At 47.3% G+C, this 13,819-nt stretch overlaps 1 protein-coding gene across 2 annotated transcripts; it reads left to right on the forward strand.

Moving 5' to 3' along the window:
* Positions 1-4,074: 4,074 nt before the first annotated feature.
* Ywhah (tyrosine 3-monooxygenase/tryptophan 5-monooxygenase activation protein eta) lies at positions 4,075-13,074 on the forward strand. 2 transcript variants are annotated; one of them, XM_059275671.1, is made up of 2 exons: positions 4,075-4,248; positions 11,650-13,074. In XM_059275671.1, the coding sequence occupies exons 1-2, from the start codon at positions 4,162-4,164 to the stop codon at positions 12,301-12,303; spliced, it is 741 nt and encodes a 246-aa protein (XP_059131654.1). In that variant the 5' UTR covers positions 4,075-4,161; the 3' UTR covers positions 12,304-13,074. The 2 variants fall into 2 exon arrangements, with proteins under 2 accessions (XP_059131654.1, XP_059131655.1); XM_059275672.1 differs by lacking the exon at positions 4,075-4,248 and adding an exon at positions 4,948-5,336.
* The last annotated feature ends 745 nt before the right edge of the window (positions 13,075-13,819 follow it).

The following is a 13,819-nucleotide window of genomic DNA, read 5'->3' on the forward strand; positions in this document are numbered from 1 at the left end:
CAAAGAGAAAAGGTCCTGGTAGGAGTTTACAGAGTGCAGTCGGGGGACTTGTGTGTACTTCTTACGGTTTGACCCGAGTCATTCCTTCACCCTCTCTTAGTCTATGTCCCGGGGCAGTGTGCGTCTATCTGGCAGAACTGAGTTCGAGCATTGGCTCTGGTAGCTTCTGTGTGACTTTCTTCAGGCCACAAACACTTCTGAGCCAGTCTCTTCAACTATAACATGGACATTGGAACCATACAGACCTTTCAGGGGTATCATGAAACAAATACACAAAAAATTATAAAGCACATCACCCAGTGCTGGGAACATGCTGTTGAGTCGTTTTCCCTCAAGGGTGAGCATGGGTAGGGCTAAGTGAGAAGAGGGGCTGGGGTGGTCCTGGGGAGCACCAATACTTCAGGGCAGGCGAGAGGAGGAGCCCGTACTGCAGACAGACGGACGCCCAGAGAGTGCAGGACCATAGAAGCTAAGAGGAGAACCCTCACGGAGGGACAAGCAGCAGCTGAGCCCAGGGCACCTGAGGGCCAGGGAGGAAGACTGAGGCCCCTCTGGTGGCCACGAGGAGTCTAGATGAAGTGAGGCAGATAGAGAAGGCAAGAAGAGCTCTGAGGGAGAATCAAGGCGTCACCTCTGGCCTTTCCTTACCATTGTGTACTGTATAGCAGGAAGCCATAGCCTGGGTAACTTAGAAAATTTTCAGTTTGCCCACCCACACTGTCCCAGGTTTGGGGGCTCAGAAACCTTAGACTATGACACCAGCAGGCCTCTCCTTGGCCTCTGGCGAGTGCCTTTTTGCTGTGTCACCCCTTGGCAGAAGATGGAAGAACACTTTTTTTAAGGGCTGGGACTCCTTCTCTCCAGTCCTTTTCTAGCTGGTGTTAATCCATTTGTGGAGGAGGAGCCCTCCTGACCTCAACACTTCCCATCAAGCTCTTCCTCCGAAGCACTGTGGACACAGGCCCTTCAGGAGAATTTGTTCAAACTGTGCTGTCAACATCAATTATCCGGAACACATAACTCGGCTTCATTTCCACTGTCAGTCTCAAGCTGAGGATGTCAGAAATGCTCGAGGGCTGTAAGCTCTGACAGGAGGAAGCCACCCACAGGGCAGTGCAGCACCCACCTTCACGGAAGGCTCACTGGCCACCAATTACACTCTGCTGGCTGGCCACAACGTTCCAGGAATCCATTCGCCTCTACCTCCCAGCTCTGGGATTTAAGCATGTTCCACCACGCCTGGCTTCTCCCCACTGGGTGATGGTGTCAGGCTCAGGCTTGGGCCGAAGCCCTTTCGCTGTAGGAGCTCTGTCTCCAGTTCACCGACATTTTCAGAGCACCTGCTACAGGCTCAGTACTGCAGTAGCTCCGGAAAAGGTGCAGCCCTGGCCCTTGCCAGGCTCAACAACCAGGCTTGCTGGGCCTGCTGGCATATGCCCACAACCCCAGCACTCAAGGTGGGGGTATGGCAGGAGAATCACAAGTTTGAGGCCAGCCTGGGCTACATGTGAGACTCTGGGTCGACATAACACCACCAACAAAAGCAAACTTCCAATGAAATGAGGACCTGGCAGCCATGAGGGGGGATTTGAGTGAGCAGCTGGAAGATGACCTTGTCTGTGAAGTTCCAGCATATTTGAAGAGTCACCTTTGCTGATAAAAATTGAGGCTAATAAACCAGGCAATATTTCCTCTAATAAGTATCTTTTAAAAAAATTGTGTTTTTTTTTTTCTTCCTTTATGGTACTGGTGTTTCACCTGCATATATGTCTGTGTGAGGGTGTTGGTCCACTGGAACTGGAGTTATAGATAGTTGTGAGTTGCCATGTGGGTGCTGGGAATTGAACCCAGGTCCTCTGGAAGAATAGCCAATGCTCTTAACCCTGAGCCATCTCTCTAGGCCCCCCCCCCAAGTATCTTAAATGAGTGTGACAGCTCAGGCGTGGTAGCGCACACCTTTAACCTTAGCTTGTTGAGCAGAGGCAGGCAGATCACTGTGAGCTCAAGGCCAGCCTGGTCTACAGAGTGAGTTCCAGGACAGCAGGGCTCCATGGAGAAAACCTGTCTCGAAATTAAAATAAACCAATCATTTAAAAGTCTAGCTTTTAAGACACTCCACAATCCCCTTTCAACTAGCCCCACTTCCCACTTCTGGATCTATCTTCTCACTCTTTGATCTTACTTTTATTCTTACTAAACCTGTGCACACTATACCACAGCCTGGTATTTTTCTTATCTCCTTCAAGGTCCAGCTAACTTGCTCTTTTGTGTTCCGATCTCATCTTCTCAAGAGTCAGAGTTGCATCTTTTCCGGGGCTACTGCAGTACTGAGCATGTAGCAAGTGCTCAGTGAAATTCTTGGTGAACTGGAGACAGAGCTCCGTGTAGGGAAAGGGCCTTGACCCCCAGCCAGTGCAGAGGAGGTGAAGGCTGGTGGAAGCTTGGGACTCTAAGGCCAGCCGGGCCAAAAGAGAGATCTGTATAAAACAAAACAAAAACACACAAAAATGAGTGGCCAGTGAGGGGCTCAGCCTCCATAGTAAAGGCACTGGCAGTAAAGCCAGATGACCTGAATTCCTCCCAAGAACCCACAGGGTAGAGGGACAGTTGACTCTTACAAGTTGTCCTCTGACCTCTACACATGCATCCCTCACTCCACCTGCCTCCCACCCAAATAAACGTAATGTTTAAAGAAGTTTAAAACGTTCTCTCTATATATTTAAAAATAAAAATGATGGCTTCTGAAGAGCAGTGCACACAGTCCTCAGTGAACCCGAAGGCCCTTCTCCTGTGGTACCGTGGGGATGTTTTGTTTGTTTTTTTGCTTTTTCGAGACAGGGTTTTTCTGTGTCGTCCTGGCTGTCCTGGATCTCGCTCTGTAGACCAGGCTGGCCTCGAACTTACAGAGAGCCGCCTGCCTCTGTTTCCTGACTGCCAGGATTAAAGGCATGGGCTACCACGCCCCTAGCTAGCCTGCTTATTTTTTTTTTTTTTCTAGGTTGTCTTAAGGGCCAACCCAGTATCCCTTAGAACAGGGCTGGGAGGGGCTTAGTGACCAGTCAGTCCACTGCCACAGAAGTCCAAGAAGATCCTGAAATCAGATTTTGGTCCCTCCCACACAGGATGTGTGCCCTTGCTTTGCATTTTTGCTCCTTCTTCCACTGGAGGGTCCATCTCAGGCCCTCACTCACGCCAGGCAAACACGGTACCTCTGTGTTAGAACCCCCAACTCCCTTTCAAAAGATTCGAAACAGGGTAAGTCCAGGGTCGTGGCTTGCACTTCCGCACTGAAAAACGGGGGGCCTGCCGTGCCCTTCCTGGAGGAGTGGTTGGATGAAATAGGTTAGCGCCAGTGAAGGCTCAGCACTGGACCAGCTCCTCCTAGGTCCGTCGTGAACGTTAAACTCTGCCAGGCTACCCAGGCCTATGAAAGCCACTTCTCAGGGCGCAGTATGGTGGGTTCTAGTCTGTCTCTGAGGGGCTGTCCCCAAGGGCTGGATCCACGCGGGCCGCCGCCAGAGCTGACCCAAGCGCTGGGTGTGGCGACGCCGAGCAGAGCCGTCCCCCCAGCGGGGGGCCGCGGCTTCTCCACGCACGGTTGTTTGCCGGTCGGACCCTTCTCCAGCCTGAGCTCTTAACGTGGGTTCTGTGGCGCTTTGCTGCCCTGGGCTGCGGCAACGCCGCGCCCCGGCCGCTCCCCACCCTCCGCCACTGCGGCGGTAAAATGCAGCACTCCTAGGGCGCCTGCGCAGCTCGCCAGCGCGGCCCTAGCCGCGGCTATTTATAGCAGATGACGTCACCTTAAAAAGACCGTTAGGGCTGGGCCGCCCCCGCCTCCCCCCCCTCCCTCCCGCGGCTCCGGGCGGGCCGCTCCGAGTGCGCAGGCGCGGTCGCGTTCGCCCCGCCCGCCCGCCCGCGGCGCCCTCTGTCCTCTCTCGGCAGCTCGGCGGCCCTCGCCACTGCGCGTGCAGCCAGCCAGCGAGAGGGCGCGAGCGGCGGCGCAGCCTGCAGCCTCCCGCCAGCCGGCGAGCCAGTGCGCGTGCGCGGCGGCGGCGGCCTCGGCGGCGACGGGAAGCGAACGGGCAAGGCGGGCGGAGCGGGCGAGCGGGCGAGCCAGCAGGCGGTGCGGGCGCGCGAGGCGAGGCCGAGTCGCGGGGCGACATGGGGGACCGAGAGCAGCTGCTGCAGCGGGCGCGACTGGCGGAGCAGGCGGAGCGCTACGACGACATGGCCTCCGCCATGAAGGCGGTGAGCGCACCGGGAGCGCCGGGCGGCCGGGGGCTGTGGGGCGGGCCCGGGCCTGGGCGGCGGCTCCCGCCCCGCGCACCGCGCACGGCCACCTTTTGGGCGCGGCGGCCGCCGCCGGGCTCCCCATTTCCTGAGGCCCGGCCGGGGCGGGGTCTCCCCCCTCGGAGGCTGGCGGGCGGGGTCGCGGTATCGGAGCCCCGGTGGGGGAGGGGGTACACAAGGAAAATCGCATTCCTGCCTCTAGACCCTTCTGCCCGACCCGAGGCGAAACGTGCTTCCCTTCCACCATTCACCCACTTGTAATAAAGAATCATCAGCCAGCGGAGACCCGTCTCCTGGTTTTTCTCTGCCACGACCTGTTTGCTTTGCCTGCCTGAAGTTGGTTCTTTCCCGTTTTCCACACCTCGGGTCTGGCTTTGTTGTGCCAAGACCCCTTTCCAGGAGTCATGGGCGTGAAGGAGGGCGTGGGTTCCTACATACTATCCCAACGTTCAAAGCAGCCTGTCTGCCTGGAGACAAATGAAAATGACGCGAACCTGGGCCTTTGCAATCCTGAGACCCTCATAGATGGATTCTGGAGCTTGATTTCCGGTAAAGGAGACATGCCCAGCCACACCCTAGCAAGTACAGTAGATTAGAGCCTACCTGCCTAGCCAGTGTTCGAATCCTGGTTACTACCTCACTATAGACGACTCTTCACATTGTCCTGGGTTTTGTCTAGATGAGTATTTCTTGTCAAGGTCACGCAGTGGGAGAAGTACAAGCGTGGCTACTACGTTCTGTTGGTCTGGGCAAGCCTCCTAAGCCTGGGGAGAATTCCCTTGGACTCCACCTTCTAAATATACAAGCATTTTGGGAGTGAGACTCAGAAATCGGCCTTTTAAGCAGACCTTGGGGCAGTTTTTAGCTGACTTAAATGAGTATTAACTGCCCTAGATTGTAGCTCATATGTCCTATAGCTGGCCTTTGAAAGGATTTTTAAATAAAAAAAAATATAAGCAGTGATACTCCCTACAAACATAATTTGGAAATTTTATTTTGATACTACATGAAATATGAAATTGAGGACAACATTTAGGATTTCCCAGGTAAGAACGATAACCAAGTTATCTTTCCTCTAGTGTCCTGTTACACATTCAGCACAATGTCTCTGGAAGCCATCGGACATCACAGCCCATTTGTTGATTCATTGGTGATCCTGACTCCAGCATTATGCTGTGCCTGTTCTGAGTGGATAGAAGCTCTTCATTTATACCAGGGGATGTTCTAGGTTTGGTGGTCTGGACTTACTAGAAACTGCAGATTCTTCCTTTAAGAAAACTAATTTAAAATGCAACTTTGCAAATTTTTGGAAACAAGACTGTAATCACCAACGTACATCTTGAAAGCCACCCCTATCCACACACCAAGTCACCAAATGGTTCTGGGCTTGTGCAAGTTGAGGCCTCTCCCTGGACACCTGAGTGAGGCCTTTGCTCGCTGTGAGTGGGAGTTGAAGGTTGCAGTTTTGGGAGATAAAGGTGTTGAAGAGAGAGAAGGATGGGGCTTGAAATGAAGATGATTAAAGCTAAGGGAAAGTGGCTATCGTGTATCAGAAGCTATGACTATCGGAAAGACTAGAGAGATGTTACCGGAACAAAATATATGGTGGGGGGGGGGGGAGGTGCTCTGCTCTTTCTGAGTTGGCTTGAAAAACATCTAGCAATTTCCTACTTGTATTCACAGATGTTCTCTGGGGCATTAAGGTGACATTTTACAAGCTAATGGACCTTTGAATGCGTTAGAAATTTATAATCCATGTCTGAAATGATTTGTGGGTTGGAAAAGACACTAAGAACTGATAATTTAATATTTGTACCATCAAATTTGTGATAAAACATTCCCTCAAATTAACTACTAAAAAATAAGGGGAGTTGTTTCCTACCAAAATTAATGTTTGTCACCTGTACTAGTGGGGTATATTTTTAGGTAGGTGGAGAACAATCTCATTTTGCCTGTTGGTGTAGTTTGTAGATAAAATTCTTAATGTTAATAGGCCATCTATATATAAATTTTGAAGCTTTTGGGAAGAGTGAATTCTAGGATACTTATGTTGGTTTTTTTTTCCTTCTCTTAGATAGGTTTTCATGTATCTCAGGCTGTCCTCAAACACATTAAGTAGCGGAGGCTGGCCTTGAACTCCAGGTGATCCTGCCTTTACCTGTCAAATGCTGGGATCACTGGTGTGCACCACCCTGCCTGGCTTCCCTCTGGGTTTATGTGGGCTTTCTTTCAGGCAATTTAAAGGCAGGTAAGTGTTCTGTTCTGGAGAGCATGGACCAGGGCATTGGCGTGATGGAGTGAGCAGGTGCCTTTACTCTGACCTTGAAAGTTATATCTCCTGGCTGCAGGGTCTCTGAAGTATAAAATTAGGACTATTGGTGTTAGTAACAAGTCAGTTTTTGTCTTTAATCTTCAAGGTTGTTTTTATTTCTTAATTTAAATGGTTTAGTCATGTTGCCTATAACAATGTTTCTTAATCCAGCAGCGTCACCTGGAGGACAGTAGTGGTAAACTTTAAGACTTTAGGCTGAAGGTGGAGCCCGGGTGATACAGCCCTTGGCTAGCATGCTGAGGGCCCCAATTTTGATGCCCCAGCACCGCCCCTCCCCCACCCTTATAGGTTAGGAATAGCAATGTTGCTTCAAATCAGTCAAGATCATAACTCCTGCCTCAACTCATGAAGAGTCAGCAAATGTTTCTGAACAGAAGCTTAATAAAAAAAAATGGATCTTCAAGCCCTTTCTGATCTCACCTAGTCACTTCCATGGAGTGTGGACTCTGAAGTAAGCTTATTAAGTGAGATTAAAATGTTACTGTAGAAGGACTGAGATATCAGGAAAAAGAAACTATAGACTTCTGTATTGATAGGTAGAGAGGTAGACATAATTCTGTCACGTCATCTCATTCCCCTAAGTCATTTGTATCACAATAGAGATGGTAATTGTGAAATTATAAAATGCAGACATACAGTGCTATCCAATCTTACTAGGGTCTTACTTACTGACTTCAAACCCAGGATCCTCTTGCTTGTGCCTCCTGAATGCTTGCATTATAGGCTTGGGCCACCACACCCAGCTGCTACAGTCTTTTACAGTGTTGGCAGAACATAGAGAAATGTTGGATTTGATGACTGTCAAGTACAGGAGACAAACTGCATTTTAGGAAACATGAGTTGCACAGGAAGAGGCCAAAGGCCTGCATTCCTAGTGGCTGAGCTGGTGAGAAGAGGAAAGAAGCAGGTGGTGTGTAAAAGGAGAGTCCCACTGAATGACTGGGGGAGACATGATCTTGTGGACTTTGAGGATGCATCCATACGGAAATTTTTCGAGACAAGTTCTCACTCTTTGTCATCCCCCTTTGCCTCCCATAGTCCCTCCCCATAACCCTGTGCACACACCTCCATCTGGCTTGGAACTCCCTAAGTGAACCACACTGGCCTCTGCCTCCTGAGTGCTGGGATTGAGCCACCACGGATGTGTGTCTACTGTGAAAGCCACTTTAGTGCTGTTTGAAATAATGAAATAAATGAAAACTAGGAGAGACCTGTTTTCCATCAGCTGGCCATTGAAATGTAATTTCTTAACAATACTAAACTGGGCCGGGCGGTGGTGGCGCACGCCTTTAATCCCAGCACTCGGGAGGCAGAGCCAGGTGGATCTCTGTGAGTTCGAGGCCAGCCTGGACTACCAAGTGAGTTCCAGGAAAGGCGCAAAGCTACACAGAGAAACCCTGTCTCGAAAAACAACAAACAAACAAACAAACAAAAATACTAAACTGAGGAAGGAAGAAGACATTTAATTATTCATGTAATAGCTGCAGTTAAAGGCTACTCCAGGGTTGGGGTTGGGTGGGAGAGCACTTAGCATACTCAGGGCTCTGGCTTTGTCCCTTGTACTGGAAAGAGGTATTTCAGGTGCCAAACAGATACATAACCTTCCTGCTCTGAAAGCAGGAGTTCTGTCTGCAGTGGGTTCTTGAATTATCTCCTGAAAAGCTTTCGTAGGAGCCATACTACTCATTTGGGGGAAAAATGTGCTCTTTGTTTTTTTATATTAGAGGTTAACTGTAGAGGTTACACTTTTCCTTTAGAAATGTGGTGTGGGCTAAGATTGATAGCTTATGTCTGTAATCCCAGCACTTGAGAAGTTGAAGTTGGAGGATAATTGTGAGTTCAAGACTAGCCTTAGTTACACAGTAAGACCCTGTCTGAAAAATAAAAGTTTTAGAGTGTTACCTCTGTTTTCCATTTCATATTCATGAGTTTGAGGAATTTATTGTTTTACTTAGTAGGTACTCATAGATAGTAGCTGTTAGTCCATGTACCTATTGTTTTTATTTATACTAATTGCTTGGTGCTAGGAATCAAACCCCAGGGTCTTGTGCACGCTAAGAATATGCTCTGCCACTGGCTGACTCCTTCAGCTCTCATAATATTAAGACCTGTCTACAAGTGCTGTTTGTAGTAGTTCCATTTTACAGATGGGATTTACAGTGGTTAATTTCATCTTAGTCAAATGGTTGTGAAGTCAGAGTTTGAAATGTCAAGTTCTCACTTGAATGTTGTACAGTATCCCATGAAGTTACAGGATAGTTTCTGATAGATGTTCTGCTATACTAACCATTGTTCCAACTTTATGCAAGTGGACTTACTAAGCAGATACACTTACTGGGTGTATCTGCCAAATTTGATTAAAAATAGAATCTACCACTTGTGGCTTAGCTACAATGGACAAGTGTAAAAAGGAAGTACGTAGTTCTGAACTCTACCTGTCCTGAAAGCCAGGAGTGTTTTTCAGTATAATAATTAAGAATTGGTTGAATTTCAGTTACAGCTATTAGTTGAGTGTTACATTTCACTTGTCAGGGCTGGGGAGATGGCTTAGTTGGTAAAGTGCTGTTTTACAGACATGAGGGCCTGAGATGGATCCCAGAACCCTCAAATTAAAAACAGCACAAAACAGATGGTGGACAAATGGCTTGTAATGCCAGAGCTGGGGAGGCTGAGACATGCTCACTGGTCATCTAACCTAGACTACATGTTAGTTCTAAACCGTTGAGAGACCTTGCCTCAAAGGGTCTCAAAATAGGTGATACCTGAGGAATGGCTCCTGAAGTTGTTCCCTGGCCTCTACGCACATGCACACTAGTCAACTGATTCCCCTAGTGTCCCTGTGGAGGCAGCCTAATGCTAGCAATGCTAGCATTTTAGTGTTCTTCATGCTTCCTTCCTTCACTGATGTTCTGTTCTTCTGCCGTGGATGTTGATACTTGGATGATCAGAACTGGGCAGGACTTCTGAAGCCACTAGTCTTTGTGCCTTTAGAGACAGTAGTGTGCAATCATGCCAGTCATTTGAGTTGTATGATGTCAAAAGCAAGGCAAAGAGCCTCCAGTACTCCAGATGCAGAGACAGGTACATCTCTGTGAGTTCAAGGCCAGAGTGAGTTCCAGGACAGGCTCCAAAGCTACACAGAGAAACCCTGTCTCAAAAAAAAAAAAAAAAAAAAGGCAAAGACAAGTCAGTCTCTAACGATATGAGAGTCACTCACTCTTTTCATTTGGCCAACATTAAGCTTAGAATAATGTTAGTTATCTCTGCTGGTCTTGAGCTTGTGACATAGCCGAAGCAGGTGAGCTCACCAGTCCTCCTGCCTCAGCTTCCTGAGTAGCTGTGATTATGGGCCTGTATTACCATGCTTGGCTCCTGTGTCAGTTTTGTTTGCTCAGTATTGTCGTTGATAATGGGTATCTCCCAGATGAAGAACTTCTAAGTATTTTAGTCATTGTTCTGTTTTTGGCATTAGGTCTATTTTTATCCACAGTTTATTGCCTTATGAGTAGTGGGAGGAGGCCCCTAGAGAATTCTGAGTAAGCAAATGGTGTCATAGGAAGATAAATGAATTAGCAGCAAACTGTGTTATTTGTGACTTTTAGTAATGCTGTGTGTAATCTTAGAGCAGAGAATGGGTGAAAAAGTGCCATTGGGCTGAGTCGGTACAGCCAAAGGCTGTGTGGTAAAGACAGCACTTAAATTGCTGACTTGGAGACTGTTTTTGTGGATTTATCTTGTTTTTAAGAAATGAATCTTTAATCCCAGCCCTCAGGAAGCAGAGGCAGATGGATCCACTGTAGTTCAAGGCCAGCCTGCTCTACAGAGCAAATTCTAGGATAACTAGGGCTACATAGGGAAATCCTGTCTAGGAGAAAACAGAATTTTTTTTTTTTGCTTCCATATAAGGTCACATTAGCAAGTACTAGAGATTAAGTTTTCAACATAAGTTTTCAGGGGACGCAGTTCAGCCCACAACAAAATCTGATGCTCTTTCTGCTAACTGTATAGCTGGTTTACTTGGAGTTGGCATCATAGAAAACCAAGAAAAGCAGCCAGGCGGTGGTGGCACACACCTTTAATCCCAGCACTTGGGAGGCAGAGGCAGGTGGATCTCAGTGAGCTCGAGGCCAGCCTGGTCTTCTACAAAGTGAGTTCCAGAACACCAGGGCTACACAGAGAAACCCTGTCTCAAAAAATAAAATAGAAAACCAAGAAAAGTTGTAGCTGGCGAAATTGAACTTTTCTATTAAAGTAATTAGTGTTTCCATATTTTTGGAAAAAAAAGATGGCTGTAAGTAGCATTGCTTCCTTTCAGCAGAGGTGGGCATCATTTTAGTTTGTGTGAAGCCTGGAAGTATCTGTGGGGAGTACCACAGAGCAAAGTCTTTAGCATTGTGTACCACTGTAATGCCTTACATGATACTCAGTCATTCCTCTACCAAAATGAGAACATCATTTAAATTTTTTTTTTCTTGCTGAGTGGTAGTAATACATGTCTTTAATCCCAGCCCCTGGGAGGCAGAGGCAGGTTGATCTCTTGAGTTTGAGGCCATCCTGGTCTACAGAGTGAGCTCCAGGACATCCAGGGCTATACAGAGAAACCCTGTCTTTTTTTTTTTTTTTTTTTTTTAAAGTATTTGTGTATGTGGGGGAAAGGGGAAGTCAGATCTTCCTGGCACTGGAGTTATAGGCAGTTGTGAACCATCTGGTGTGAGTACTGGGAACCAAACACTGGTCCTCTGCAAGAGCAACAAGCTCTCTGAACCACTGAGCCATCTCAGACTTGAATTATGAATTACCCTAGGCCCTATCATGTCCTGAGTACTGAGATCACAGGCATAGGCCACTGTGCCTGTCTCCATTATGAACAGGATTGTTAATTACGTTGAAGTGCTGAGATCATAGGCATATGGCACTATATATACCTGGCTCCATTATGAAAAGGATTGTTCATTACATTGAAGGAAGGGATGATTTTCAAGATACTCGGGCTTTGCCCTCTTAAGTTTACCTCTGGTGTTTTGCAGGTGACAGAGCTGAATGAACCTCTATCTAATGAAGATCGAAATCTTCTCTCTGTGGCCTACAAGAATGTAGTTGGTGCCAGGCGATCTTCTTGGAGGGTCATTAGTAGCATTGAGCAAAAAACCATGGCAGATGGAAATGAAAAGAAGTTGGAGAAAGTTAAAGCTTACCGGGAGAAGATTGAGAAGGAGCTGGAGACAGTTTGCAATGATGTCTTAGCTCTGCTTGACAAGTTCCTCATCAAGAACTGCAATGATTTCCAGTATGAGAGCAAGGTGTTCTACCTGAAAATGAAGGGCGATTACTACCGCTACTTGGCAGAGGTGGCTTCTGGGGAGAAGAAAAACAGTGTGGTTGAAGCTTCTGAGGCCGCATACAAGGAAGCCTTCGAAATCAGCAAAGAGCACATGCAGCCAACACACCCCATCCGGCTTGGCCTGGCCCTCAATTTTTCTGTGTTCTACTATGAGATCCAGAATGCACCAGAGCAGGCCTGCCTCTTAGCCAAACAAGCCTTTGATGATGCTATAGCTGAGCTGGACACATTAAATGAGGATTCCTATAAGGACTCCACTCTCATCATGCAGTTGCTGCGAGACAACCTCACCCTCTGGACGAGCGACCAGCAGGATGAAGAAGCAGGAGAAGGCAACTGAAGACCCTTCAGATCCCTGGCCCTTCCTTCACCCACTCCCCCCATCATTACTGATTCTTCCTTGCCACAATCACTATATCTAGTGCTAAACCTATCTGTATTGGCAGCACAGCTATTCAGATCTGCCATCCTGTCCCTTGGGAAGCAGTTTCAGATAAACCTTCATGGGCATTTGCTGGACTGATGGTTGCTTTGAGCCACAGGGCATTCCCTTTTGAATTGTGCAGAGAAGTGTGTTCTGAATGAAGCATTTTATTATGTCTGTGGATCTCTGGCAAATCTAGGTGATGGTAATTGAGTGTAGAAAGGAGAATTAGCCAACACAGGCTATGGCTGCTATTTAAACAAGCTGATAGTGTTCTGTTAAGCAGTACATCTTGTGCATGCAAAAATGAATTCGACCCTCTCACCCCTTCCTTCAGCTAATGGAAACTGACACAGCGACACCTTGTTCCTTCACCATCAGCTTTATAGACTGTTTACCGTGAGCTTTCAGCAGCCCTTGCTGTGCCTCTTGAAGTGATGACGTGCGCACACTTTCTTTTCAATGCAGTGCATCAGAAGTTTTGATATGTGTAACTTTTTTTTTTTGGTTGTGATTAAGAATCATGGATTTATTTTTTGTAACTCTTTGGCTATTGTTCTCGTGTATCCTGACAGCATCATGTGTGTCAACCTGTGTCAATCATGATGGGTGGTTATGAAATGCCAGACTGCTAAAATAAATGTTTTGGACTTAAAAGAGTAAATAAATGCTGCTTTGGGGATATTATCTGTGCCTGGCCTTGATTTTTTTTTTTTCCCCTTCCTTTCCCCTTCCTACAAAGCTGTTTTGAGTCCTGGTTTGAGTTTCTCAAAAATTGTAGCATTGGTAGTATGTATTCAGACTTTCCTGTCCTTTGATTCCATTACATATTTTGTAGCACACAATAGTTTTCTGTGAAGTAACACTATCCACTCTCCTTACTAACTGATGCTTATAAATGAGGCAAGCAGAGTGCTGCCTTGGGTGGCAGGGTACCTCTGTAGGGTTTAGTCTCTGTCTGTGTTGGGAGGGTTGTGGTTGGTCCTCTTGAGGATTGACCGGTGTTTAGTAGTGACAGTAAACCCTGAGCTTGTATGTGGCTCATTTTCCAAATTAAATATAAAATGCTAATTAGTTGTTCCCTTGAAGTAGGTTTTAGTGATTAAAAAGGTTTTGCCAAGTATTGTGGTACACACCTTTAATCCCAGCACTTGGGAGGCAGAAGCAGTCAGATCTCCCTCAGTTTTAGGCCAGCCTGGTCCATACAGGAGTTCCAGGCCAACCAGAACTACAGAGTGAGACCCTTTCTTTCTTAAAAAAGAAAATTGGATAGGGATTTGTATGTGGATTAATGTGCGGTGATAAAAACGACAGCTTGTGGGAGTCGATTCTTTTCTACCGTGTGGGTTCCAGGAACTGAATTCGGGAGCATGAAGCCTGGCAGGTATCTCACAAGCAATTTTACTTATTTTAAAAAATACTTAAAACTTTC

This window comes from Peromyscus eremicus, chromosome 10, assembly GCF_949786415.1.
Source record: "Peromyscus eremicus chromosome 10, PerEre_H2_v1, whole genome shotgun sequence".
Classification (NCBI taxonomy): Eukaryota; Metazoa; Chordata; class Mammalia; order Rodentia; family Cricetidae; genus Peromyscus; species Peromyscus eremicus.

Bases quoted from the DNA above. Each gene is read 5' to 3' on its own strand.
- Ywhah (XM_059275671.1), top strand. From the start codon at position 4,162: ATGGGGGACCGAGAGCAGCTGCTGCAGCGGGCGCGACTGGCGGAGCAG. The intron at 4,249-11,649 runs GTGAGCGCACCG...GGTGTTTTGCAG, and splicing joins TGGCCTCCGCCATGAAGGCG to GTGACAGAGCTGAATGAACC.